The sequence below is a fragment of the Nyctibius grandis genome, chromosome 6 (genome assembly GCF_013368605.1).
Source record: "Nyctibius grandis isolate bNycGra1 chromosome 6, bNycGra1.pri, whole genome shotgun sequence".
NCBI classification, from domain to species: domain Eukaryota; kingdom Metazoa; phylum Chordata; class Aves; order Nyctibiiformes; family Nyctibiidae; genus Nyctibius; species Nyctibius grandis.
Genome location: NC_090663.1, coordinates 86,805,040 through 86,828,785, shown reverse-complemented (window position 1 = coordinate 86,828,785; position 23,746 = coordinate 86,805,040). Strand labels below are relative to the sequence as shown.

The following is a 23,746-nucleotide window of genomic DNA, read 5'->3' as shown; positions in this document are numbered from 1 at the left end:
TTTAACCCATTTATCCAAAGACACACAAACTGAGATGCTTTACTCCATGTCTTCACAGCATCAGGGATGTTTTCAGGCCAGGTTCTTCTAATGGTGTTTTGAGTGCTTTCTAACAGCAAATATTGCTGTATCATTTATAAACAATGTCCATAAATATTTGTGTGAAAACTACCAGGTCGGTGAGGAAATACACACACAGCACAGTGATTGCATTTAATTGTTTAATGTGAAAGGGAAAGTCCCTCCAGCAGTCCCCCTCCCAGGTGACCCTGGGGGATTCGGGTGCAGTGGGATGGTGACAGCAGCTGCCCGTCCCCCAAAATTACAAAAGAGACCAAATATCTGCTTTTACACCCAAACAGCCCATTGCCCAGGTTTCTTCCTCAAGCACAGCGTCGTCAAACCCTCCTGGGATCTCCGATGGCCCTGGATCCTCCCGAGCGTTCACACTGTGCCACCGTGTCTGGTTTGATTCTTCCCCTGGTCTGAAATTGTCCCTGTGCTGAAGAGCATCTCAGCTGGCACACTTACCCCCGTGGGGCTGCTGGCAGGGGAAAAGCACCTTTAACCCCAGTAAAAGCACCTTTAACCCCAGTAAAAGCAAGAAAAAACCCCACTTCTCCACGCATCTGGACGTGCACACAGTCCTGGTCACCTCTGGTTTAATCCGGAGCCACCTCTGGACCACAACGCTTGCAGGACTGTCCCCAGGTCCCGCAGCAGCACATCCCCCTTTGGCTGAGTTAATGATTAAAATCAGCCTGATTCTGGTGGCCTTCTGGTGGTCCTTGCCCTCGGCCCCACCGTGGGGTTAACCATTCACCCACCCACCGGCTCTGCCCCCGTATAAACGCCGTGGCAGGTCCCCCAGTGCCATTTCTTGGCAGGAGAAGGGAACCCAGCCCCGACATGAGGGCAGCTCTCGCCCTGCTGCTGCTGCTGCTGGGTGCCGTGCACGCCGAGCACCGAGGTGAGGGCGTTTGCCACGGGGTACGGGGCTGGGGTCCACCAGCTCCGGGGGTGTTCGGTGACATCCCCTCTCCCCAGCCCGCTGCCAAAGCGCTGGGCAGGAGGCAGAGAGGAGAAGGGAGGCGTGGGGTGGTGGTTGGGTACCCAGGACGCCTCTTTGGGGTGATGCTGGAGGAGCTGGGAGGGGAAGAGGCTGGGTTGGGGTCGGGGGCAGAGGGAGGAGGAGAGGACAGTGCCACAGGGCCCTTTGCAAGGGACAATGGGGTTTTCTGACCCCCTTCACAGGCACCATTTCGCCGTAAAACCCACCCCTCGGGGGGGAATGATGCTCTGGGCCGCCCCTTGCTGTGTCACAGCTCCGCAGGGAATCACCCCCCTGCCAAAAAAAAACCCCTTGAAGCTTGCTTCCCCTCCACCACCCTGTGAAAGTGGAAAGAGGAGAGAGAACAGCCCTTTAAAACGGCTTTTCCCAGTGCTCCCAGCCTGGCCAGAGCCCCCTGACCCCTTCTTTCCCACCGAAGCGCCGTGACCGTCAGCGTAACGGCCCATAACCCCGTGGTTTTGGGCAGATGACCCCTCTCTGTGCTGCAATACCAGTAAATACCAGTATCAGTATTTACCCTGCGGGTACCAAAGTCTGACCAGTATCGATTTTTGCAGCAAAAACCAACAGTGTTTTTCCAGGGATGAGAGAGTGGCTGGGGATGTCCCCGCTGATGGCTGCTCTGTGGTCCTTTCTCGAGAGGTCCCAGCCCTCATGGTCTGCCAGAAAAACCAGCCCCACGCTGGGGCAGCAGCCTGGGCACCAGAGACAAAAATACCCACCCTGAGGTGACCCAAGCAAAACCCCGCAGCCTTGGGCTGTGTTTTGTGGTGCTGCAGCATCCCTCATCCCCACGCCGCTGCTGGGGAGGGAAGCAAGAGCAAAGCTGGGGGTCAAGTGGGGACAGGGTGTCCCCCAAGTGATCGTTTTCCCTGGCAAAAAGCAAAAGACACGAGTTATTTTCCAGAGGAGACACAACGAAGCAGAGCCATGCTGCTTGGGGTGGTTTTTTACCCCTGGAAGGAGAAAGGCTGCTGGAAAGGAGCGTGGGCAGCGAGCCCATGGCACAGCTCCTGCTCAGCCATCCTCCTCCTCTGCGCTTGCAGGTAGAGCTTATGTCCGGGACAAGGTGTGCCAGGAGTTCAGGACGCTGGGGAAGGAGGACTTCCGAGCCCTGTAGGTACCTCTGCCGGCTCTGCCCTCCCAGGGCCAAAGAAACCCCAATTAAATTAAAATAATCTTAGAAAGGGGAAGATTTATTCCCTCCCTGCAAAACTGCGATTGCTCGTAACTGCTCCCAGCAACCCCAGTGCTCCAAGGGCTCCCAGTAACCCCAGTGCTCCCAAGGCTCTCAGTAACCCCAGTTCTCCCAGTCTGCTCAGTAACCCCAGGACGCCAAGTAAACCCAGTGCACCAAATAAACCCAGTGTTCCCAGTAACCCCAGTGCTCCCAATAACACCAATGCTTCCAGTAAACCCTGTGCTCCCAGGGCTCCCAGTACCCCAGGGCGCCCAGTGTCCCCAGTGCTCCCTGTAACCCTAGTTCTCTCAGTCTGCTCAATAACCCTGGAACGCCCAGCAACACCAGTACACCCAGTAACCCCAGTGTTCCCAGTAACCCCAGTGCTCGCAGTAACACCAGGGCGACCAGTAACCCCAGTGCTCCGATTGCCTCCAGTGCTCCCAGCAACCCCAGTGCTCCAAGGGCTCCCAGTAACCCCAGTGCGCGCAGTGCTCCCAAGGCTCTCAGTAACCCCAGTTCTCCCAGTCTGCTCAGTAACCCCAGGACGCCAAGTAAACCCAGTGCACCTGATAAACCCACCGCTCCCAGTAACACCAGGGTGCCCAGGACACCCAGTAACACCCCTGCACCCAGTAACACGAGCACTCCTAGTACCACCAGGGCTCCCAGTAACATAAGGGTGCCCAATAACACCAGCGCTCCCAGTGCTCCCATTAAAAGCAGTGCTGACAGTAACCCCAGGCTTTCAGTCTGCTCTTGAACCCCAGTGCTCCCAGTAACACCACTGCACCCAGTAACACCAGGGCACCCAGCAACACCAGTGATCCCAGCGCGCCCAGTTACAACAGCGCTCCCAGTAACACCAACGCTCCCAGTAAACCCTGTGCTCCCAGGGCTCCCAGTACCCCAGGGTGCCCAGTGTCCCCAGTGCTCCCAGCTCACCCTCCCCTTGCTCCCAGGACCGTGGTGGCCAACAGCAGGAAGTTCTCCAACGCCACCTTCGAGGAGATCACCCACCTCGTCCGCGAGATCGTCGCCCTGGCCGAGACCTGCTGCGCCGACGGCGCCGACCCCTCCTGCTACGACGCCGGGGTGAGCCTGAGTGGAGCTGGGCGCCAGACCCCAACCACGTGGGGTGGGGATGGCCCCCGACACCTCACCCCCTCTCCACCCCACCCCGCAGTCCTCGGCGCTGTCGGCCAAGTCGTGCGGCGAGGGCTCGTCCTTCCCGGCGCACCCTGGCACGGCCGCCTGCTGCGCCCAGGAGGGGCTGGAGCAGAAGCTGTGCCTGGCCGCCCTGCGGCACCCGCCCCAGCCGCTGCCCCGCTACCTCCAGCCCTCCGACGAGGAGCTGTGCCAGGCCTTCAGGCAGGACCCCAAGGACTTCGCAGACAGGTAAAGCCGGGCTGGGGGCAGCACTCGGGCTCGCCGTTAACACCCCGTTGAGCCCAAGTGCTCCCAGGGCTCCCAGTAACACCAGTGTGCCCAGTGCTCCTAAGGCTCTCAGTAACCCCAGTTCTCCCAGTCTGCTCAGTAACCCCAGAATGCCAAGTAAACCCTGTGCACCCAATAAACCCAGTGTTCCCAGTAACCCCAGTGCTCTCAGTAACACCAGGGTGCCCAGGACACCCAGTAACACCCCTGCACCCAGTAACAGGAGGACTCCCAGTAACACCAGGGCTCCCAGTAACACCAGGGCTCCCAGTACTCCCATTAAAAGCAGTGCTGACAGTAACCCCAGGCTTTCAGTCTGCTCTGTAACCCCAGTACTCCCAGTAACACCACTGCACCCAGTAACACCAGGGCGCCCAGTGTCCCCAGTGCTCCCTGTAACCCTAGTTCTCTCAGTCTGCTCAGTAACCTCAGAACACCGAGTAACACCAGTACATCCAGTAACCCCAGTGTTCCCAGTAACCACAGTGCTCGCAGTAACACCAGGGCTCCCAGCCCCGGGCAGCCCTGACACCCCAAACCCCCCCCTCCTCCTGCCCCCGAGCTCTCCTCCACCCGCCTCCGCCGCAGGTTCCTGCACGAGTACGCCAGCAGCTACGGCCAGGCGCCCCTGCCCCTGCTCCTGGCCTCCACCAGGACCTTCCTCTCCATGGTCTCCACCTGCTGCATCTCCCCCGCGCCCACCGCCTGCTTCCTGAAGGAGGTGAGGCCCTGGGCACCCCCGGGCTCAGCCCCGTCCTCGCTGCCCGGGGAGCCAGGGGCCAGGAGAGAGGCGGCTGGGCAGCCGCTTCTCCTCGCCCCTCGGCTTGGAGGACACCTCCATCATCTCTTTGTGGCAGAAACTGGAAAGGAAAACCCTCTCCCTCCTCACCCTGATGTCCAACCGGGCTTGCTCCCGCTTCGCGGCGTACGGGAAGGACAAATTCACCGCCAGGTAACGGCGGGGGAACGGCCTTTTCTCCCCCCCGGAGCGCGGGTCAGGCTGCGAGCGTGGTCCTGCTTCAGGAGGACAAGTTGTAATTCGGATCCAGGGGAGCTGAGCCCCCCCGAGCCCCCCGAGCCCCCTGACCCCCTGTGCCCGCCCAGCTCCCTCGCCTCGCTCGCCCAGAAGGTGCCCGGCGCTGCCTTCGAGGACCTTCTCCCGCTGGCAGAAGACGCCGCCGAGGTGTTTGCCCAGTGCTGCGACTCGCTGGCCGAGGACTGCGTGCGGCAGAAGGTACAGGGGGGCCGGGAGCCCACCCCAAACCCACCCCCCGGGCAGGGCACGGGCCTCGGGAGCGAGCCCCGTCGTGGGGAGGGTCCAGCCCCGCGCACCTCCTGCCCCGCTGTCGCAGCTCTCGGAGCACACGGCCAGAGCCTGCGGCGTGCTGGCGGTGCGGGACGGGCGGTTTGCCGAGTGCTGCCGGGGCAAGGACCCCCCGCAGGACTATTTCTGCATCACGGCCTTGCCCCCCGCGCCGGCCCCCGCGCTGCCGGCGCCGCAGCAGCCCACGGACGAGCAGCTGTGCGGCGAGGAGGGGGCTCGCCACGCCAAGAGGTGAGAGGGGCCCCGTCCTCTCGTCCCTCGGGGGTATTTTCCTGGTGCCAAACCAGCCCCCTCCCCACGCCGAGCGGCACCGGGAATTAAAACCTCACCCCACGCCCCGTTTTCCCCGCCCCAGGTACCTGTTCGAGGTGGCGCGGCGGCACCCCAGCGTCCCCGACGCCCTCCTCGGCAAGCTCTATGATGCCTCCGAACGAGCCAGGGGCGAGTGCTGCCCTGCCCAGGACCCCTCCGCCTGCCTGGGCGACAAGGTGAGCGGGGGGGACCCTCGGCTCACCCCGCTCTGGCCCCCAAAGCCCCGCAGAGGCTTTTCCCAGCCGGGTCACGGCCACCCTGTGTCACCCAGCGCCGGCGCATGGCAGAGGAGCTGCCCCCCGTCCTGCAAAGGGCCAGCCAGCTCTGCGGGCAGTACAACGAGCTGAGCTTCCTCGACTTCAAGAAGAGGTGAGCCTTTGCCCCAACCCCTCCCCAAAACTGCACCAGCGAATGCAACCAAAATCTTGAGGACACATGAACGGAAACGGTGGTTTCGAGCCTAAATAGCAGCAAAATACGGGGAAGAACCTAACGCATCCCTTGGAGGGCACCCAGCACCCTTTCTTCTCAGCAAGGGTCATTAGCCATTGGAAGGGGCTGCCCAGGGAGGTGGTGGAGTCACCATCTCTGGAGGGGTTTAAGAAAAGCCTGGACATGGCACTTAGTGCCATGGTCTAGTTGACATGGTGGTGTCAGGGCAATGGTTGGACTCGGATGACTCCAGAGGGCTCTTCCAACCTCATTGATCTCGTGATTCTGTGCTCCTGCTGCCACCCCCCCCAAAAATGCCATAGGGGTATTTAACACCCCCCATGTCCCCGCTAAACCCCGCCGGTCCCCCCGCCGCAGGCTGCGGGAGAGCTTGAAGCAGACGATGCCGAAGGGCAGCCCCGAGCTGCTGGGGCAGCTGGTGGAGCAGCGAGGAGACTTCGCCTCCACCTGCTGCCCCTACAACTCGCCCCCTCTCTACTGCGCCTCCAAGGTAAGGCCATGGCCCCCCACCACCCCATACCGTGCCAGCGGCCAGCCCCCCGCGCCCGGGGCTGCCCCTTGGCTCTCTCCTCCCCGTTACAGGTGATCTCAGAGCTGGGAGAAGCGTGCGATGGGGGGTCCTGCCTGCTGGGCTAGGAGGTGCCCGGGTGAGCGGCTGGGGTCGGGGTCTGGCACAGCGGGGTTGGGGACCACTCCTCTGGTCATGCATGGATGGAGGGGGGAGTTATGGGGCTGGGGAAAGGGGTCAGGGCCACGCGCTGAGCTCTGCGGGCCACGCAGGGGAGCGGGATGTCAAAAGGGAGCAGGAACGGGGCTGGAGGACGCCTTGCAGACGGCTGCTTCTCGCACCGGCGGAGGAAGGTGCCACCGAGGCCACGTGTCCCTGCCGCCCGCCGGCAGCATCACCCGTGTGTTCCTACAGCCGCAATAAAGACTTCAAAAAGCATCCTGGAAGGGATTTCTGCACCCCCCGGGGTGGTGGGGAGGGCTGGGATGGCGTACAGCCCCAGCTCTGCAGGTGGGAGGAGGAGGAAGGGGTCCCAGCTCCAGTCCTGGGAGCTCATGGTCTAAAAAAATTGAGCCAGAACACGCAAAACACTCATCAAGTGCCCCCCAAGACGGGTCTCTGTGGGTATTTGGATATTCAGCTGGCTGGAGGCACTAGCCCATCACCTGAGATGGGGCCTCTGGGCACCTCAGAGCCTCCCCTCCCCATACGAGACCCCTGCCCCATACCCCAAACCCCACCACCCTGCCCCTACGACACCCCAAAACCCTGCTAGAAATGGCCACGCTCGGATGCTCCCCGTGTTCTGGCCAAACCCTGGGGAGCAGCAGCAGCAGGAAGGACCCTCACCCCATAGAGGCTACACAGGGTGCCAAGACATTATTATTTTCAGGAACAGACCAAGACATTATTATTTTTGCGGACAGAACTAGAAACAAGGGATAACATGAATTTTTTTTGTGCAAGGCACGTGTTATTGGGCAAGATAAGGAGCCGTTCTCTGCGTTGGCATCCAGATGTGCAACACGCTCACGCAGGCTCTGCCCCACCGCTCCCCTGAGAGCAGTGTGGTCCCTGTGAGGACCAGCCGGAGCTTTTGCTCCCTTCCAGCGTCACGTTGGCATCCCTCAAACTCAGGATGCGCAGGGTAAGGGTTAACAGTCACAGCGACCTGGGGGATTCCAAGAAAAACTGGAGGAACGCGATGAAGCGAGCCAAGAACATCCCCTCCGCCGCGTGCCCGCTTCTAGGAAATGTGCTGACAGATGTGACAACCCCCAGAGAACAAACCAGCGGTTTTATTTTCAAACTTATCGTCGCTGCGGCGATACCCCGAGGGTATTTCCTAACAGCCAGGCACGCCAAGCCCAGGCTCCCTCCGGAGCAGCCTGCCCCGCTCACCCCTTGGCACAAAACCGCTGCCAAGGGGTTCGCTCTGCACGATTTGGGAGTGAGCATCCCTCGCTGCTGCGCTGCCCCATCCTCTGGGCTACCAGGGGCTTCAAACCCGCTGGCCACCCGCGGGTGAAGCCCAAGGGTGTACGGACCTTCAGCTGTTTGCCCCAAGTGGGGGGTCTCCAGCTGCCCCCCCCCGTGCTGATGGGTACCAGGGGGATGCCCCAACACGCTGCTCAAGGATGGAGGAGCAGGTGATGCCCCGAGCCCGTCCCTGTACCTCTTTGCTGGCAGCAGCCTGCATGGCACCAGCAAGGGCTCCCGGAGGCACCCCATGATGGCAAAGCCACCGTCACCACTTACGTGGGGACCTCATGGGGGGAAAAAACCCTACCCACAGAATCCCAGAATCAACCACGTCGGAAGAGCCCTCTGGGCTCATCGAGTCCAACCATTGCCCTGACACCACCATGGCAACTAGACCATGGCACTACACCCAAAAAATAAGCAATTGCTGTTTAAAAAAAAACCCCAAAACAATCAACCCCAAAACACAAGAATTATTTAATTAAAAGTAGTCGAGTTCTGGGAAAGCTGACGCGGGAGCACTGACCCCGAGGGGTGCCCAGCCAGGAGCCTGACCTGTGGGGCAGGGGTTTGCCCCCGAAGAGTGGGTTAACGCAGTGTGGAAGGAAATAAGCTGACCAACTTCTGCCCCTTTTTTAAAGGATTAATTACTAGATCCATACAAGCATTTAAAAAAAAGGTTAGAAGGACTAGTTTTATCTGCCTCCGAGCCCCACGGGGCTGTTGGCTTCCCCAGGGACTCCTTCCCCAGCCGTTCAGGGCCAGCATCATCCTTGCCACGGACCTCAACTAGCCAAAAACCCAGCAAGCAAATGGGCTCGTACCTCCTTTCCATCTCATCTTTCTTCTGTACTGTGTCCAGCCCTGCCCAAAACGGAGCAGCACGTTTTCCTCCTGCCTTGACACCCCAAATGACTGCAAAACCAGACTCAGTAGAGGTTTCTGGCCAGCTGGCAGGAGAAAACGGACAATTTATGAGGGATGGGACCCGCTCGCAGGTGATGCTCGTGCCACCCAGCTTACACCAGCAGCTGCGAGGAGCTTGTTGGCCCAGGGGACAGTCCCATGCACAAGTAGCTGCCCAAAGCATTGTACAGTCCTAAAATGCTCCAAAACTCTTCCCATGCTGCCCAAGTGGGATAGATGCTGGCCAATATATGGCTTTTGGTCTCAGCTTAAGAGCGCAGGGCTTGGTGCTGCCTAAACCCAGCCTGCCAGGCCAGGGATAAGGAGGTGGCGTTGGGGACCTGCAGAAGTGGCGATGACAACAGTGATACAGGGATCTCGATTCCATCATTAGACACTGGAAGGGGCTGCCCAGGGAGCTGGTGGAGTCACCATCTCTGGAGGGGTTTAAGAAAAGCCTGGACATGGCACTTAGTGCCCTGGTCTAGTTGCCATGGTGGTGTCAGGGCAATGGTTGGACTCGATGAGCCCAGAGGGCTCTTCCAACCTGATCAAACAAGACTGAGTGTGTAACGAGGAAAAACAAACACACAAAACCCTCCACTAAATGCATAAAGTTACTTTATTTTCAGTATACATTTAATTTTGAAAAATATAAATGCTAAAATATCTCATCATCTTCATCTTTTGATTCCATAAAAGTCACAATAGAAAGCTTCATAAAACTGTAAAATACTATAATGTTATAAGGAATTTCATGTTTTATATTACTGGAAAAAAACCATCATTTTAATATATTGAAATGTTTTCTGCCTTTTTTTTTTTTTCCTTTTTGTTCCACCATCTTGATCCACTTCATTTGATACCAAGTTCTTAATCTTTCCTCCAAAGCAAATACAGACTTACGAGAATTAAAAACAATAATAAAAGTATCTGAAAGTGCGTGTTGATTCAAAAAAAATCCCAAACAAAATAAAAATACAAAGATGCATCGGCCACGATGACAAACAAGCGTGGGCAGCAGAGGCAGAGGGCCACCACGCTCCTGGGGCTGGGACAAAGCAGGCTGTGGCTGCCACGGGGTCCCACCACGAGGTGGGACCTGGCTGTCTTCTGCTCTGGGAGGTTCATTTCTTGACATACCTACACTCAGAAGTGCTCACCCAGGGTTTTTCCCCCCAAAAAACACACAATTCTCATTGAAAAGTTTGATTTTCAAAGGTCTACAAAGCCTTTGTCCCGTCCCCGCAGCGACGCTGCCCTCTGCGCCAACAGCTCCCTCGGGTGAAAATAAAAAATAAAGAGAGAGAAAGATCTAGATCAGCAGTCAACACATTTCAAGTACATTGAACACGGTTCGGAAGTGGAAGACCTCGTTTTTGTGGAGACCCGTCACCGGGTGCCAGGGGATGGGACGCTGCGCGTGGGGGGCGCGTGTGTGGGCACAGCAAAGCCGCTTCTCTCTGTTCATCTGCTTTGATCCATCCATTACTGGCATTCCTACAAACCAAAGGTCTGTGCAAACCCAACCAGCTCCCATCCACTCTTGGATGGCTCTGTTTGCCCTTTGGGAGCCAGCGACTTGCCTCCACCAGGGGATGGAGATGTTGGTGGAAGCCGGCATCGCACATCCCAGGTCGTCTGTCCCGGTGGCAGAAGGAAGGGATCACGTTCTGGCCGTCTCCAACGTCTCCCCAGCCCTTCCCAAGTGGGTCAGCGCTGGGTTCCCGGGATGCCCATCTGGGAGCCAACACATGTTTCAAACCCAAGACCCCTCGAGAACACGTGGGGGAACGCAGGGAGGTGTGTGCGTGTTGTGCGGGCGCCTCTGCGGCTCCGTCGCCTTTCTGCAGCAGGTCAAGCTCAAACCATCACGGTACCCACCAACTCATCCTTCAACCAAAGCGCTGTAGGGACAGCAAGGTGGCCCGAAAGACAACAGCAGCCCTATCCTGCACCTCCCGTTGCCAATGTGGCTACTACGGGTTGAGCAGATGCTAAAATTTGGCATATAAGGTCTGAGCACCATCATGAAATTCTGTTCACTTAACCCAACACGGACTTTGGTTTCACAAGGGCAAAAGCAACGTGCCTGTCCTCTGGGGTGGGATTTTTCTCCATGGGGGAGTTAGCCCCTACAGATGGGCTTTTTTTTCTTCTTTTTTTTTTGATGAAGCCTTCCATGTGTCACATGTTATCCCCACGCTTCATCAAAGAAACGTCTTGGTGAAGCCCAACTTCCCAAACGCACGTTTCCATGCGCACAAGTGCTTAAGCACTTACACAAGCACCTCTCCCAAGGTGATATTTGCTCGCTTGGTTTAAACCCAAAAGCCTGGGCACACCTAGCCTGCTTGGTACTGACCCATCACCACGTAGGACGGGGCTAGGACCGAGCAAGTCAAGATTTAGGGTAAATCCTGGAGGTGATGGTCAACAGACGTGGGATGCTAGAGGATGCAGATGATGGCGAGCCTGGAGAAGACCAGCGTTGGGATGAACGTCCCAGGAGGCCACCTCCAGCTTGTCGCTCTCCTCCATCGTGGGGTCTTCTCACTTATACTCACACACGCGAGCACGCACCCATGTTTCAGAAGAAATAACTCAAACAATACCACGTAGGGAATCAACAACACGAATACAACCAGCATCTGCCCACTGATGTCGGTACCCGGTTACATTTAAGACTCTTCTAGATCACAAGAGATTAAGTTCCATCCCATCTCCTTCAGAGTAAAGTCAGATTACTCATTAAAAATAAAATAAAACATAACCCTAAGTACAACAGATGCTTCAGAGTAGGTGTTAATCAAACTGATCCAGCCCTATGCCACGTCCCGGAGCTTGTGGTGGTGTGGTTTTGTTGGTGTGTTTTTTGTTGTTTTTTTTTTTTTTCTTTTTGTAAAAATCACATTATATATGGTACAATACATTTTTTTTTTACAGAAAGCCTGGCATCTAGAAATAAGAGGTAGAACTACTCATAACTATATGTTTCCTGCTGCAGGAAAAAATTCATTTTTCTTTACAGTAATTAAAAAAAGGTTAAAAAAATTGACAAAAAAAAAAAAGTCATAGGTTAGGCCCCCATAATTTAAACAAAATAATCTAGGAAAATAACACTCTTCAATGTACCTGACGGATTAAGTCCATTAAAGTGTTTCTTTAAAAAAAAAATAATTGCATAGGAAAGGGACATTTCAAAACACATGCTACAACGATGGCAACGGTTTGTCTGTGCTGGGAGTGAAGTACCTGTTCCTTTTCCTTCCTGTGTCAGCTACAAGCACAGGCTTTAAGAGCAAGTTAGTGTTAGCAGCACTTTCCAGCATCTTGGAGCAGGGTGAGCGAGACATGGAGTTAGCCTGGAGGCCAGCTTTGTCCTGCCAGACGGACAGACAGACACGGACGCACGACTCAAGCGATGCCAGCTCCCCCGGCATCGCCCACGGGCGCGCTGTGCCACCCTCAACGCTCCTGCCCGCCGCGACAGAGAAGGCAAAACGAGTCAGCGTGGGAGAAGCAGGTGAGGAGGGACCAGGAGATGTGCAGGGGTGGAGGGTGTCTCATCTACCTACGCGGGTGGGGAGCAGAGAGCACTGTAATGTTTGGCTAGTGACAAAATAAATCCAATAAAGATTTGACAGACAGACAAATTACAAAGTAGTTTCTGTTCCCTTGCTCCTCCAGAAATAACCATTGTCTTCAGGCTCGAGGTCTATTCTAATTTGAGGCACAACTTTTACTGGAGTTCGTGGAGGGCTGCGAAGAGAAAGACAAGGTAAGAGTGGGGACTACAAACAAAACAGAGGGGCAACTGGTGTAAACTGGGCAAACTGCAGATCCTGGGACTGACTGGGACACCCAAGGAACGGCCACACGTAGGAGGGGAACAAATGCCCTACTCCAGGGTGGCTCCTTGCGCTAGCTCGTGCGATGCCGCTTCTCACGTCAGAGAATTTTAACGAGTTGGTCTAAACACTGCTCGTGCCAGGAGGTAAAACCACCCACTTCCCTGGCTGAGGAGCTCCAGCACTTGTGCTGCACGCCAAGCTGTGGACACACTCATAAACTGCCCTTCAACTAACCTGGTGAAGGCCACCGAGGTTCATCTCACCCACTTCCTAACACCTACAAGCGTAGATGCTTCTTCAGCACTTCAGAAGACTATTGCTGCCTTGGTCTAGAGATCTGACTTCTGGCACTGGGAGGTCCAAGGTGGCCCCAAGGGGCTGAGCTCTGAGAAACTGTTCCTCAACTCTTCCTTGCTGCAGTTTAAGGTTATTATTTACTCTGTTTCCCACCACAGACACGGGAATATGGATTACCTCCTCTCTCCAACATTCTGTTGCATGACTGCAGGAAAGCACAACAGCAATTTTCTCTTTCTTTTTTTTTAAAGACCAAACAATCCCAATTAATTTAATTTTCCTCCTACAGACGTGTTTTCTAGACTCCTCACAGAATAGAATCACAGAATCAACCAGGTTGGAAGAGACCTCTGGGCTCATCGAGTCCAACCATTGCCCTGACACCACCACGGCAACTAGACCAGGGCACTAAGTGCCATGTCCAGGCTTTTCTTAAACCCCTCCAGAGATGGTGACTCCACCACCTCCCTGGGCAGCCCCTTCCCAATGTCTAACAACTCATGTCTCCCACAAGCTCCCTGCTCTCTGTCCCAAGCACAGTAAGGCCGTGTTGGTAACCAAATCAGCTCAGGACGCCGCAGCCCTGCGAGGGGAATGTTCTCAAGGTGCTTGTTAAGAGTTGCCTCCGTGGGGAGAGGAGCTTTGTCTCGCTTTCAGTAGGCTGAGGGGTAGCTGAGAGCTTTTGAGGCATCACTATAAAGCACATTTTTGGGGTGCTTACCTTGGCATGGCGTAGGACTGAAGGAAAGGAATTGTATCAGCACGACGTATGGCGTTCAAGGAATGTTGGTGATTTTTCTCCTGTTGGGGAGGGAAGAAAGGCTGGTTTGTCATTGCCTGCAGCACCGACGGCTTCTCAAGCCTGGCCTCAGCTTCCCCTGTGTTCTCTCATCTATTTGGCCGTGTTTTTTCACTGCTGCCTGCCCGCTAGATGAACTTCACAGCTTGTACATAAAACCACTCCATTTCTCTTTCCTTCAAGATAGACACCCTTGAACTGCCAACATGACCAAAAGACTCATCCCCCAAGACTTTCACCACGGTGTTGCTGGATACCAGCTACTTCTTCTACTCCAAGGGCCTGATTTATGGTTTTGGGGTTTGTTTTTTTTTGTTTTGTTTCTAATTAAAAACCAGCAAATCAATTACTGGGTTATAAAAATGTAAAATACACAAACCAACGAGCTCGGCTCATGGGTGATTTACCCTGTGTTGCCTCAAAGGGCATTCCAACAAAGAGAATTAACTTTGCCTTAACTATTCCTGCCATAAAGATGATGAAAACGGTGCATCTGACCATAAAATCCTACGTGACATTTAGGATGTGATTTGTTTTTTTCACAATAAATTAGAAACCTCATCAGCAGCACTAATTTATTACTATCATCCCTATTTCTCCCCTCCCATCGCACGACGACACAGCGAGTCATCTCCAGAGGGCACCCACTGCTCATCATATTCTAAGAAGCTCAGATTGGTTTTTATTCCCAGTTCCTCACCCAAAAGACTACAATATGACAAGTGAAAATGACTGAAAACGAAGATCATAATAATTAATTATGGATATTAACGTAGGAAATGAAAAAGCAACAGAACAGCACAAAAGCAAATCACCTCTACGAAGGGAAAAGGTTAATGCTCAACTGATCACTGCCGTGTCAGTGTAATGCAGATTAACACCACGCTTAATTACTCTCTTAAGCGCTGATTTTTGCACCTAAAGGAACAAACAGGACAGCCGTGCAGCTTAGACATGCTGCAAATCCAGAACACGAGGCTCAGAGGGGAAAAAATAAACCAAACCATCAGTGGAGTTAACACACAACGGGGAAGGTCAGAGAAAAGAGGAGGAGAGAGCGAGTGGCCACGAGACCTGTTAGTAGCTGGATAAAAGTGCTTAAGCTGGAGGCACCAGAAGGAACAACATCGATTTTGGAACCAGCAAAGAAAAAAAAGCTCACAAAACCAAAATGTGGCACAAGTCAGAGGGCTGGAAATGAAACAAGAGGAAAAAAAGCAACATGAAAAAGTGCTTCACGAGTGATGGGAAAGGCTTTTTTTTTTTAAATAAAAAATCACTCATATATATATATTTTTGTACTCAAGTCAGGCATGCAAGAGGTTAGTTCTACTCACTGTCGGCAGGTTTGCTATCACTTAGGAAAGGTTCCTGCTCCATGATGTCCATTGGGATTTTAATACTTGGGACTTTTTCTGAGTAGGGGCAGTCAGACTGTGAAAGAAATGTGTAAAAGGTCTTAGAATATTTTCACCGCTCTCTCTCTTATCGCCTGCCACAAATTAAAATTATCCTGCATATAGTTTCTGTAGGAACGAGGAAAAGAGAAGAAGGAAATAAAAAAGCACAGTCCAGCTGCCTGCTGGTTTCCACTGGTACACGAGCAAAGCCATACGTGGGGTCCCCCAGATTTATACCAGCACGATTTATACCCCACCAGCTTCAATAATCCACCTGCTTATGCTTAGTAGAAGGCACTTGGAATTATTATTATTCTTTTTTAACATAACTGACATTCAGTGCAGTATTTCATACTCCAATGGCAAAAACGTTGGCTCAGGAGCATTTTTTTGAGGCTGAGGGATAAGCACAGCTCGAATAAAGATGATTCTGCAGAAGAGCACAGCTCCTTTTTCCCTGCCCCTGGTTGCTGGCAACCCCCCAGGGAGGACTTTAGGTGAGCTCTAGCGGTGTAGTGCCTGCCAAATCCCACAGGACCAGCTTGGTGGGGGCATGTTTCTGGAAGGGAAAGGGTGAAACCAATCAAACCAGTGATGCCAAGTGGTTTACGTGCAGGAAACTGGCAAAAGCAAGTGCTGGGAAAAAAACAAGAAGGGTTAAGAACCAACATTTTGCATAAATTCTCTTATTAGATCAATTATTGTACCTGCAATTCATGAAAAGCCTGAGAAGAGAGGAGATGGCTTAAAGCATACTGGAGGTACAGGAGCCACGGCTCGGGACACGGCGCTGCTGGATTCAAACCAGTCAAGAGGAAGGGACGGAGCCAAACCTTTGCTGACTCTTCACTATGTACAGCAGGATGTTTTCTCTGATTTCCACTTGCACAAAGTTACCTGCTGAAGGGAACCCTCGCCCTCCCAGGAACCGAAGGAGTGACCAACAGCCTGACTTCGTTGCCTCTAACACAGACATGCAGAGGTGTCCTAGACTTGGGTTCTAGCTTGTCCTCCACCAGGACAGAGGTTGCCTTTTCTGTCCTCCCAGCCTTGAGCAGGATCAGGCATGGGGATGGTCTGGGGGACCTCCTGGAGGTGCCACTCCCTTCTCAAAGACACCAGATGCATTATCTAACCCACTGGTAGATGTGCTCGGTGCAGAAAGGATGCAGACGATACCCAGCAGAAGCCCTCCAAGCACACAGTGAGGCACGACAACCCCACAGCACCCATCACCCTCCGGTTTGGTGGCAGCTTCTTGGGGAGGTCACTGCCACCCACTTCACATCAACTGAGGAGGCCAGAGAGCAGGACCAACAACACCTGGCTCCCTTGCTACACCAAGTGCTATACAACCAGCGTGTTTGGCACTTCAACATCAATTTATAGGATTTGCACTCATGCTAGACCTGGGTAGGGGAATGTTGAAAGGCACGAGGACTAAATTTCTTCTTATTATATATACAGTAAAAAATAGAACAGTCTAAGGCACGTGGATCTTGTCCAGTGAGGTCACTGTGCTTAGTGATGACACAAGCAGCTACGTTTCACTCTTTTAGGGTTGGAATGCTGGAAATGTTTCCAAATGCTTGGAAAACATTTAGGTCATGAGTATTATGGACAGAAAGCAGTCTTTCCCAATATGACAAGTCACATCTTTTTGTGCTTTTAAAAAGAGTAATTAAAAAAATATCAAAAAAGAAAATCAGAGTACATTCAGGAGTAACAGAGCTGCTGGTGAAAACCATTCCCCTCCTGAAATGTAAAAGTCAGCGATGGGGGAGAAAGGCAGAGGAGGGAAAAATGAGTAAGGCAGGGTGATGAAAGGGCATGACATCTCAGCAGGTACCTAGTGCTCTTGTGGGAAGTGTGATCTCACTCCTGGCAAGACAAGTACCACCTACCACAGGCTGCTGAGTCCAGAAAAGGGAAGGAGGCAACGCAGAAAAGAGGTTTTGTTTGGGGTTGCTTTGCTGCAGCAGAAAAAGACTGAGCTGGTCGGCTTCAAAGGAGGCTGGGAAAGCCCCAGAGCTGGGGAGAAGCACCCGGGATGAGCTAGAAATGAGTAATGTGACAAGAGGAGAATGCTCCTTACGTCATCATTGTCACTGTCCACACTGCCCTTCTTCTTTTTCTTCTTCTTCTCGTCCTCTTTCTTTTTCTTGTCCTTTTCTGGAATGACGTCGTCGAGAAAGCTTAAGTCGTGCTGGGAGAAGAGGTAGTCCATGGCTTTTCTGACTGCTACGAGTGCCAGGATCTGCAAAGGCAGAGAGGGACTTCTCAGTCACATTTTACCTTTAATTGGGAACACTCTGTGCGTTCCTCTTCATGCTGCTTCTTAAGCCCACGCACTTCCATTCTGGTTATAAATGAACGTACAGAGAACAAGGTCAACACCTGGGATATCTCTATCAGCTTGAAAGTCTGAACAGTGACTGCTTCACCTCAGAATAAACAGGAGCAATGTGCAGGAAAAAGTATGCAATCACTTAATGCCCCTGTAGAGACAAAGGTCATCTTTAACATCCAACTGCCAGGCATCTGGCAAAATAATTAGGAGACAAAAAATTAGTATTTTCATTTATTTTTGGATTCAGCCTACAGATGCAGGTTCACAGGGGCAGCCTGAGTGATTGGCTTTACTTTTTTCTCACCACTTCCCCAGGTGTCAGAACTCTGTAGAAGTTAGACAAGGGCCCAACTGTGCCCCCAGAGTTTGCAGAATTAATTTTACCAGGAGTGTGGCTGCATGGAACTGGAGGAAAAACTTTTTCTGTGCAAGACTGCAATCAGAGGCACTGGGAAAAAAAAGAAGGGACATGTCTGAAGTAGGAGTTTACGTCGATGCTGGGTTGAACGCCACCACCAAGAGAGAGTACATGGACAGACTGAAAGCTCCACTTGGCTACTAAAAGATACAACCCATTCCTGACAACGGAAGGCTGCCTTGAAGAGTTTGTTCCAAGCACTGATGATCAACAGCACAAACAATTCCCAGGAAAAGATCTCGAGCTCTGACTTGCGTAACTTAAGACGCAATCACAGAAGTGAGAAGTCACTCAGGGGCTGGAAAGATGCCACGTGGACACACATGATTATCGCATTATGAATTACTTCTGGATTAAAAGTGCTTTTCCTTCCAATAAGAACATTTGGAGAATTTTTTTACTTGCATCATCTTTTCTCTTCTCATTTCACCAGCACCAGAGAACAAACCCTTGTCCCTGCTCTGTTTTCTGCTGTCCCTCCTTCTCTCCCTTAAATAAGCACTGCAGCTCACAACTGCACCCACAACTGAAACTTTACCTGTCTGTAAACCTGAAACTAGGTGACACTTGGCCCAGATTTCTTAAGAAGGATCTACTCCGTCCTCCCTGATTTAGGATGCATGGTCACAGGTTTCGATGCCTGAGGCAAAGTGTGCCTATAAACCCCTGAACACTTGTTTTTCATTTGGTTTAAGCACTTAATTGTGGCTGCAGCTCTAGTAATAATCCAACTGCACAGAAAGCTGTTTCACTACTCCCCTTCCCTGATGCAGAAATACTGTTACCAGCCTGACCGCAGTGTATATATTTAAGATACAGTTCTGTGTGATGAACATTTTATCTCTCAACATCCAAAATAAGTTTTAACGTGACTCTAATATGCATTATTAGAAAGAGGACAAACTTACATATCACCCTCCAACGTGAAACACATGAATCAACATCATTGGGTTATAGATCTTAGGAGGAAATTCTTTGCTGGGAGGGTGGTGAGACGCTGGCCCAGGTTGCCCAGAGAAGCTGTGGCTGCCCCCTCCCTGGCAGTGTTCAAGGCCAGGTTGGATGGGGCTTGGAGCACCCTGGGCTGGTGGAAGGTGTCCCTGCCAGTGGCAGGGGGTTGGAACTGAATGGGCTTTAAGGTCCCTTCCAACCCAAACCAGTCCATGATTCTATGATCTATTGTTTTTTTACTCAAGGAAAGAGACATTCTTTTTTTTCGCTCTGGATTTAGCTAATCCTTTCCCTCCACCTGGCACACCTCTTAGCAGTGAGCTTCATTCTTGGTTTTGTCTATTTGTGCTATTTAAAAGCAAGGGAGACATTTTCTGTACATTAATTAACGTGGACTAAAAGAGGAAAACTATGCACCTCTCGTTCGTTCATGCAGCTTGAGAAGAAAACATGGCAAACCTAACCTTGGCAGCAAGGTCAACACTAACTACACCTTTCTGGAAAAAAATTAACTTTCCAGGCTCGTTTTCCTCCAGAGGATTTATGTAAAGGCAGCCACAGCAACACTGACCCCATGCAGTCTTACACGAGTGCCATGAATACCTGAGCTAGGGACCCCCAGGGAGAGGCTGGGTGTGCCTGTTCGTGGGAGGGGTGTGAAGGAGAAGGTCACCCACCATGACAGGGAATATGATAGCAGCCACGGTGGACTTGAGGATCCAGAGGAGGGCCAGGCACACCACCTGCAGGAAGGTGAACAGATGGACCCTGCGCAGCGGGACGTGGCGCAGGTAGATAAAGTCCGGCTGGTGTTTGAGAGGCATCAAGAGCAACTTCAGACGATCCATGAACTGGAAAGGAAAAGAAACAGACATTTAAATGAAAACCAGGATATACACAAGATACAAAAGCATTATTCCACTATGAAGTGGGACCCTGAATCAACTTGCTTTCCTTCCATAAAAGAAATGCAGTAGAAAGCACAGCTCCTCTATCCTGAGGGTGGGCTAAACACGTTCAACTCCGTTGTCTCATGTGAAGGTCCTAGTTGAAGGTCCTAGGTCTACACTGAACAACTGAACAGAGGCACAGGAACGAAGCACCTCTCAAAGCAAGGCCTTGAGGTGCCTTTATTTTAAGGACCAGGACTCCACGTGCTCTGGAGATCCAAGAACCAAGGGATGAAGGTGTCAGTGGAAATTGCTCCACTGGCTTCAAAAAACGGGCCTGATCTGCTGCGGCTGTGGACCCAGGGAACTGTCTCTTGAAGGAAGCACTTCGCTACCCACAAAACAGAGGAACCAAGATGAATGGTCAGCAGCAAACTCTGCCACCCTCCCCTGCCCTGCTCCTGCCAAGGAAAGACATTCAGCGTTTAAAAACAATGCTTTTTTTTTTTTTTATTCCAAATAAAGTGGGAGCAGAGGTCAGCAGAGGTGAGGGCAGACATCACGTTACCAGAGAACAGAGAGGCACCTAACCCAAGAGTGAGGAAGACGGGCGGCTTTTCTGGCAGCGTCCCTTGCCCCGTGCTGGACCGGATGGACTTGGAGTTAAACCAAAATCAGGATTTCTCATTGAGTGAAAAACAACCTTGATGAGGGGAAAACAAGCTGCCCAGTCACCTGGGCCGGGAAGGAGGGGAAGTCCCCTCCAGAAGAACCAGCCCCAGGGCGAACACGACAATGTTGTCCCCTGCCTAGGGCTGAGCACGGCCTCTGCGGGGGGAGAAAGGCTCCTGACGTAGCGTTTCCTCCACGCCAAAGAAAGGGGCTTGGCTTCCCCTCCCCGGCAAACAGCAATGTTCCTGCTCTTTAATGCTGCAGAACAACCCTGAGCCATCAATCACCCACCCTTGTTTTCCCTTCGGCCTGCGACAGAGGCCCCAAACCATCCCGGGGCCTCCGTGGTCTTCAGCACCACCGAGCTCAGGGGGAAGATGGCCCCCGGCTCTGCACAGAGCACCCCCATCGTGTAGAAGAAGATAAATGATTTGCTTTGCTTTATGTTTAGATCAAAGAATTTAGACCTAGATAAAGATTAATAAGGAAACAACTCCACGGGTGCTCAGAACATCTTGAGAACCACATCGCAACCACAACGCTGCTCATTGAGCCCTTGTATAGCCCCCTCCAGGGCTGGCTTAAAACCCAGTCGAGTTAATCCGTAGTTTCTTAGAAATTTAGATATAACAAAAGAGAATTGTCTGGAAAATAAGCATTTATCAAAAGAGCATGAGACTATGGAGGTAGAAAACCGCTCAGCTTAGGTCTACATTGTGGCATATAGAATCAATGAGGTTGGAAGATCCCTCTGGGCTCATCGAGTCCAACCATTGCCCTGACACCACCATGTCAACTAGACCAGGGCACTAAGTGCCATGTCGAGGCTTTTCTTAAACCCCTCCAGAGATGGTGACTCCACCACCTCCCTGGGCAGCCCCTTCCAACGTCTAATGACATATAGTTAATAGAACATCCCGAAGCCTTCTCATAATTCAAGGATAAAAACATCTGTGTGTACAGAAGATGGACAAGGAGGTAAGTGACCAAGACGACCCTGAAGACTTCAAAGCCAGAATGAAGAAGGGGAACAGAACGACAAGAACCAGCTGAGACAGGAGATTGTGGTGGATTTTTAACAAACGAGAAGATTCTGGAAGCATTTGTGGAAAAGTACTAAAGACTTTATATCTTGTGTAATGAAAGTATATAGAGTTTTTGTTGTTAACCACCTTTCACTGCGGTGGTGTTCCAACTCTGAGTTGCTCAATAAAGACTCAGCAAACCTAGAGACCTGAACTCTGCCAATTTTCTTTAACACGTCGCTTCCAGGGCCTCTCCTCATCCTCAACAGCCAGCCCTGGGGCAACGTTTGTGAGCGGTCGCTGCCCTCCCTGGGTTTCTTGGGAAGGACAAGGAGGTGGTGAAGGAGAAGGTTGTGAAAGAAGCCCTGCACTGGTTAGTGATTGCCATCTTCTGGGGAAGGGGCTGGTGGGGAGCCCACGTTCGGCCGCCGAGGGACTCACCTGCACGCCGTTGAGGGACGCGACACCCATGTAGAGGAAGACGCCGTAGAGCACAGGCATGGGAATGAACTGTGGGGGGAAGAGCAGGAGAAATGGAGTGAACAACCTCCCCGTACACAACGCACCCTTAACGCACAGCGGGACGTGATTCCTGGCCTGTGATCAACTCAGGCTGCACCTATGAGTGGACAAGGCACGGCAACAAAGCGAGAGATCCTGCTGCTGTGTTCTGAGAGCCACAAGAACATTTGTGCAATCACTGGAGGGCTGAGGAGCGGGGCAGGGGCCAAACAAGCCCTGGGCTCTCCTACTTTACTGAGACTTGGACATCTCTCCAAGAACCAAAGGGAACAAAGCCAGCCAGTGCCATCAGCCAGCAAATTAAAGAAGAGGTGGGGTAAACGTGTTCCAGGAAGCTTCAAACTGCTGTTCACCTCTTGGTTCTTGGTGAGACTAGAAGCAGAAGGTAGAGAAGAAGAAGAGGCAGTTCTCAGCCCCACAACAAAGCCGTGGCATGAATGGGGGTACCTGGGCACAAACCACGCGCTGGAGCTGGGTAACGGCCTTGGGGGGGTTTCTTTGAACCCAAGGGAAGGCTCCGTGCAGTGACGGGCGGCCACCACTGCACGGCAGCCGCAGCCCAGCCAAGCTCCCACGCTGGAGGAGCGTCTGCCTTCCAACCTGTGCGTGTAGCTCACTGAAGAGGCAGATAACACAGCAGTTACTCAGTGTTTTATCGTGTTCCCCACCACGCTACTCATCGTTTACTACGCGTTGCACATATCCCTGGAGGCCTTGATCCCAAATGTGTGCATTTCACTGGGGGCACGAGCACCAAAGTCACCACCCTGCCTACATCTTTCCCTTCCCTCCTGAGTCTCATTCCCTATCACCTCCTGCGAGCTTCCTGATTGCTAATTCATCCTTCCTCTGGATTTAATTGCTTCCTCGAGTGAGCTGCGCTGATATTTCACATTAAAAGCCAAGTGTTTTCTCTGCAGCCTGGGTTCAACGGTCTGCCATCACCGCCACGGGGAGGGACGGGGAGCCAACGTGTGGTTCATGGAGCTGTGGGTGTCCAAGGGCTTCAAAACCCTCCCTGCATCTGAGGGATTAGATGAGACAAGACAATACATCCTCCGGCAAGTTGGGTAGGAGGCTTTCTGAGTTTAGCTTTCTAGTTCATTTCCACTGCTCTCTTCCTCTCCCCTTCTATTTATTTTCATTTCTCAAAAAAAAAAGGAAAAATATCCAAGTATTATTTCTGTTCAATTTGCTGCTGGCATGAGAAGATTTAAATGTTCTGCAAGGCATTTAGCAAAGTGGTTCTCTCGAGCAGGAGACCCTGCCACTGGAGTTTGATAAAGGTCCTGAGATGCTGCCAGGGACTTCTCGCTGGCACATGGGCGAGGAGCGTGCCCATTTATCCTCAGCCTCCCCTATAAGTGCTCTTAGGGGAAGCACAGACAAATAATTAATGAATGAAGCAATAACTGGGGAAATAATAGACCCCAGTGGAATAGAGGAAGAGAGATCTTGCAGGGAAAGGTCACATGAGCTAACAGAATTATTGCAATTAAGGGCACGGAAATGCCTGTTTGGGCAGAGAAGGAAACTGTTACCAAGACACAAAAATTTGTTAGTTGTAAAAACATCCTTAGAAATTAAGAACAGGAACACACTGACTTTGTAAAGCCACTCTCTCCACTTCATACACAGGCAGCATCCTTGCTCTCCACCTGCCTCCTCCCTTTCAGGCTCACATCTAACCATGCCTCACAGCTCCCGTGGCTCCCAACCTCCTCCTGACCCAAAGCTCATTGGCCTCCTCCAGAAACGCTTCTGTCGTGGAGTTACGACGCAGGTACCCACTGTTCCAGCACGTATGTTACTGGCATGATGTTTTCCATAAAACACAGGCACAGCAGAAGGATGAGAGTGCAAAATAAAAGGAAATTTAACTTTATGCCAACAT

At 52.4% G+C, this 23,746-nt stretch overlaps 2 protein-coding genes across 9 annotated transcripts in view; one reads left to right on the top strand and one right to left on the bottom strand.

The window, feature by feature from the left end:
- Positions 1 to 909: 909 nt before the first annotated feature.
- Positions 910 to 6,707, top strand: GC (GC vitamin D binding protein). The gene is made up of 13 exons (XM_068403168.1): positions 910 to 970; positions 2,119 to 2,188; positions 3,215 to 3,347; positions 3,439 to 3,650; positions 4,278 to 4,410; positions 4,547 to 4,641; positions 4,794 to 4,923; positions 5,042 to 5,244; positions 5,369 to 5,501; positions 5,597 to 5,694; positions 6,136 to 6,268; positions 6,361 to 6,425; positions 6,559 to 6,707. Exons 1-12 carry the CDS (start codon positions 910 to 912, stop codon positions 6,412 to 6,414), a joined length of 1,455 nt encoding a protein of 484 aa, XP_068259269.1. The 3' UTR covers positions 6,415 to 6,425; positions 6,559 to 6,707.
- Positions 6,708 to 12,347: 5,640 nt separating this feature from the next.
- Positions 12,348 to 23,746, bottom strand: part of LOC137664745 (electrogenic sodium bicarbonate cotransporter 1) — a 140,068-nt gene continuing 128,669 nt past the window's right edge. For 4 of the 8 annotated variants that reach the window (XM_068403165.1, XM_068403166.1, XM_068403159.1 and 1 more), the window contains 3 exons: positions 21,772 to 21,840; positions 19,421 to 19,594; positions 16,677 to 17,281 (listed from right to left, as the gene is read on the bottom strand). In XM_068403165.1, the coding sequence (XP_068259266.1) occupies positions 16,925 to 17,281; positions 19,421 to 19,594; positions 21,772 to 21,840 (600 nt within the window). In that variant the 3' untranslated portion in view covers positions 16,677 to 16,924. Of the gene's footprint in view, positions 12,437 to 13,546; positions 13,627 to 14,961; positions 15,059 to 16,676; positions 17,282 to 19,420; positions 19,595 to 21,771; positions 21,841 to 23,746 lie in introns of those variants that run through there. The other 4 variants (XM_068403160.1, XM_068403164.1, XM_068403167.1 and 1 more) reach the window with 2 other exon arrangements.